General features: G+C 41.2%; 1 protein-coding gene across 1 annotated transcript in view; it reads left to right on the forward strand.

Moving 5' to 3' along the window:
- Fsip1 (fibrous sheath interacting protein 1) overlaps window positions 1–4,759 on the forward strand; it is a 266,885-nt gene that overhangs the window by 57,906 nt on the left and 204,220 nt on the right. Inside the window, exon 8 of the mRNA XM_004623531.2 lies at window positions 2,100–2,206. Coding sequence (XP_004623588.2) covers window positions 2,100–2,206 — 107 coding nt within the window. The remainder of the gene's footprint in view (window positions 1–2,099; window positions 2,207–4,759) is intronic.

Below are 4,759 nucleotides of genomic sequence, written 5' to 3' on the forward strand. Positions count from 1 at the left end.
TTATTAACACTTTTTTAAAAAAGTAATGAGAATGATTGTATAGCTGGTGTATTTAGAAATGTAATGGAAAATGCTCCTGGTGGAACAGCAGGGATGGGTTGGCGAAGCTTCCACCAAGCCTCTTGGCAGCTGCTGCTGTCCCTGATTAGCTTCCTGCCTCAGGGACTCATTCTTGATCCCGCAGATCCTGCAGCCTGGCTCAGTTGTCTTTCAGGCAGATTCAGACTAATCAAGGGTTGCTGTATTAGAAGGAGAGAGATATTTGAAAACTGTTCATGTTTTATTATTCTTGTTATTTTTGCGGTGCTGGGGATTGAACCCAGGACCTTAGCAAAGGGCTGTATCCCTACCCCCTTTTTACTTTTTCTTTTTTTTAATTCTGAGAGAGGGTCCCAGTAAGTTGCATATACTGGGCTTGAATTTACAGTCTTCTTGCCTCAGCATCCTCCAATGCTGGGAATTTAATTATTTTCATAAAATATTTTATTGAGATGGTTAAGATGTGACTTGCTTAACCTGAAAATACCTTTACTTTAAGAATGGCCCATTGTAAACAGATTGGCATAAGAGACTAGGGAGGTGGCTGCCTAGAGGGAACTCCAGTTCATAAATGGTTTGGCATATTCCTCCAAAACCAACAGGCATGCAGCTCTGAAAGGAAATTGGGGTACACCAGTATTTGTGTAATTACAGCCTGGAAGTGAAAGTAATCAGGTGACATCCAGCAAGATGGGTGATTAGAAAGAAAAATGAATCTATTGAAGTATTGCACCCAGGCACTGGAGAGATGGTGGCTCGGCAGGGCAGGAGAGTTGCCTTCTCCCATGCAGCTGTCAAAAGAAAGACAGCACTCTGCACAAGTGTGTCCAGCTCAGGACCGAGAAGCACCAGTCAGGTTGGAGCTCTGACTGCAGCTGAGTGCCCAGAGAGCAGAGAGAGTGCCCATTCTGTAGCTCCTAAGTGCCCAGAGAGCAGAGAGAGTGCCCATTCTGTAGCCCAGGATTTGGGCAGAGCTGGATCGGGTACATTTTAGTCTCCCTTGCTTTCCTCTTTGCCTCATTAAAACAGACTGGAGCAGAGTCTGAATGGGAAGCCATTGTGAGTACCTGCCTTTGCCTAGGCACAAAAATCCCCCATAGCTGTGGCTCAGATGCCACCACATGACAGGAAGGAGGTGGTTATCCCCCTTGTCAATTGCATTGATTGGAGTGGGACCTAAAGGAGGAGACTAGCACAGTGGAGCCCAGGGAGTGGGAGAAAGACCCCGCCTCCCATTTCTGGGGGGACAGAACAAAGAGCAGGGAATGAGTCCTCAGTGTTGAAGGCCAGCACAGCACTGACGCAAAGCAAACTGACATCAGGGCAATGCAAATCAGCACTGAAATTGCCAGTAAGAGTGGCAGTTATAAGGACTAAAAAACAACAAATGTTGGCAAGAATGTGGAGGAAAAAGGAACCTTCTATATCATTGATGGGGACATAAGTTTAGTACAATACAATGGATACCAATATAGTGATTTCTAAAAAGACTAAAAGTAAAAATTCAATTTGCCTAGCTATTCCTCTCGTACATATTGTCCTAGAAAAATTAAGGTAATTATACTACAATAATACATATATACCCATTTTATAGCAGTGGAATTTATAATATCTAAAGTATGTCAGTAGCCTACAAACCCATCAGCAGATGAGTAAAGAACATGTAGTACAGGTATACAATGGAGTATTACAGCCTGAAAGTGAAGGACAAATTTGAGTCATTTGCAGGAAAAGGGATACATTTTGAGACCATAATGTTCAGTGAAATAAATCAGACACGGATTAAGAATTGCATAGTTTCTCTTATATGACAGTCCCAAAATACAAACAATTTAAAAAGGAGAGGTGGCAGGGAACTAATATAAAATTAGTTCTGTAAACCTAATGTAATTATGATGTGTCATGAACATATATACTAATAAATTTGCGAAAAGTAAAATTAGCAAATTTGAATTACCTAATCTGATACATTTTAACTATTATGTGTATATTGTAGAAACTTCAGATCCCATTTTAATTTTTTTGAACTACATATTTTTCATTTGTAAATTCTTAGTTAGCCAAGAAATCCAGAAGCCCAGTGCTTATGAGTGATGCAGAAAAGAAAAGGCTGGATGAACTCTTGAGGGACTTGGATGATGGAGATTCGGGGCTGTCCAGTTCTGAGGTATGTAAACTCTGATGCTCAATGACCTGTACCCTCCTTAAGTTTGATTTTCTTATAATTCAGTCAATTCCTTAGCACAGTTGTCTGTTTTTTTTTTTTTATTTTTTTTTTTGTGTGTGTGTGTGTGTGTGTGTGTGTGTGTGTGTGTGGCCAGCTCAGCCCACCAGGGGGTGGGGCTGGCTGGTATGTGGTGCTGGGGGATTGAACCGCATTGCTAAGCTTGTTCTAAGTAGGTGCTTTAGACCACTGAGCCATCTCACCAGCCCCAGTTGTCTGTTTATGAAGTAATTTTCTGTGATTTTAAAAAGTCCAGTTTTATGCCTTGATTTTTATTGATGTTGTAACAGGTATTGTAGGTTAATTAATAATTGACTGTTGTTATGACTTGTGTCCAGAGCCTCATGCGGTCAGAGGATTTTTTTGGAGATGCCTAAATCTAGAGTATGTGATTGATTCATGGTGCAGTGCTGGGATTACTGGCTCAATCCACTGATTGGATTGGCACTGCCCTAATCCCAGTAGACTGGATACAATATAAGGGACAGAAAGGCTTCTCTCCCTTTTCCCTTGCTTGCTTTGCTGTCTTCTGCCCACTGTACACTTTTTCTCCTGTGCTATGCCTGCCACACCATCCCATTTTAGAGCCAGCTGATTATGGACTGAAATCTCTACAAACTGGGAGCTAACTAAACCTTTCTTCCCTTAACTTTGGGTTTTGGGTATTTTGTCTCAGCAACCATAAAAGTAATTAAGACAACTGTGAAGAATTAAGTCCTTATAAAAGCAACTACCCATTGGTTGTCACAACAATAACTTTTCTCCGTGATGTGATGGGCAATGGTGTATGGCCGTGTTTCTCTGTATGCTTTTCTTAATATACCCACCCTGACTGCGTGGTATTTCAGTGTAGTCTTTAATGATCCTAAAGATCACTGTGTGGCTGCTTCCCAGTTCATCATGACCATCTGGTTCCTAAAAAGCCTGAGGGGAGCCTAGACTGCGCTATATGGCAGAGTAGCAGGTAATGTAAGGGTCAGAAGCAGTTATGTATTTGTAGGGCCTGGGAAGGTGCCATAAGGAGCGGAGCGACCCAGTGTTTGTATATATCTGCATGTTAATCTTGTAAGAATGTTCTTTATTTTTACAAAGGAATGCAGCTTCCTGTGTTCCCCAAAGCACTTAGCCCTGTCATCCAGAGCTCCTGCAACCTGGCCGAGATCCTTCACCTGGTACCTCCCTGTGTGTCTGTCATTCTGCCTTGTGCTAAGGGTGCACAGCTGTTCCTTTCCCAAGGCAGATGGGAGGCAAGTGGCCCAGCACACTGTCTTTCTCCACCATGAGTCCCTAGCTTCAAGATGGGGTCAGTTCTGTGGTGCTACACAAGTATGAAGCTAATGCTTCTCTTCAACAAAACCAATCCTGGCTTTGGTTTGGATCCTTGACCTAGTCTATTAACCTCATGCCTCTACATCAGAAGACCTGCCTCCAAGGAATCACTTTAGTAAGAATTCCAACCACAAGTTCTGTGTCTAAGCAGCCACCTTCAGTGCAGAGGTTGAGCGTTTGCAAGGCAGCGAGTGCATATGCAGTGATAGCTGGGGCCAGTGGTGGTGGTGGGTCCAAGCCAGGGGAATAACACTCTGCATTAGCAAGTGGCTATTTTGTGAAAGTCCTAGCTGAGGGGTGCTGGACCCTCTAATTTTGGGATCTGGCACAGAATGTACAATTCAGATTTTTTTAAAAATGGAAAACATTAAATATTGTAAGTTAATTATATTAAAGAAGTTCTGTGTGGGCAAATAGAATGTACCCCTTTCCATGCCAAACCAAAAGCAAGACTATCACATTATAATCTTTGAATAGTCTTTTCTGACACAGGGAGGGCCCAGCAGAAGCTGTGTCTAAGAATGGAGGAGGGTTTGGGTAAGGCACCCTCTCAGAGCCTGTGCACTCCTGAGGTACTTTAGCTTTGCTGTTTGTGGTAACTTGCTTGTTTTATTGACAGAAGTTTAGATAATAATAAGAATTAAAAGACCTGGGTTTCCTTCCTGGATTTTTTATTACTTATGAAGTTGGGCAAGGGGCCCTGTCTCTCCAGATCGCCGACCATGGCATGATCCATCTTCCTTATACATTCTAGGAATGCTTTCCTTTTGCACTACTATTATTATTATTATTATATGTTGTTTTTGCTAATGTTTATGTTTTAAACTCTAATTTCAGTTTTATGTGGCTCTTTTATAAGTACTATGTATTATGATTGGAATTTTTTGATACCATCTTTATTTTTAATTGTTTATCTTTTGTTATTATTTCCTTATTTACACTTTCATGAGGATATTTTACTTATTCTGATCACTGATAAGTTTTTGAAACTTTTCCTAATTTTAAAGTATGCATTTTATTTACTTATTTTTCCCCTTTCCCTCTTGTCACTTAGAAATGCAATCTGTTGTTTCTGAGCTGTATTATTATCCTCAAGTTCTAACATATCTTACACTTTTTTTTTGTGGTCCTGGGGTTTGAACTCAAAACTCTGAACTTGCCAGGCAG

Source organism: Octodon degus, unplaced genomic scaffold, assembly GCF_000260255.1.
Source record: "Octodon degus isolate 3935 unplaced genomic scaffold, OctDeg1.0 scaffold00002, whole genome shotgun sequence".
NCBI lineage: Eukaryota > Metazoa > Chordata > Mammalia > Rodentia > Octodontidae > Octodon > Octodon degus.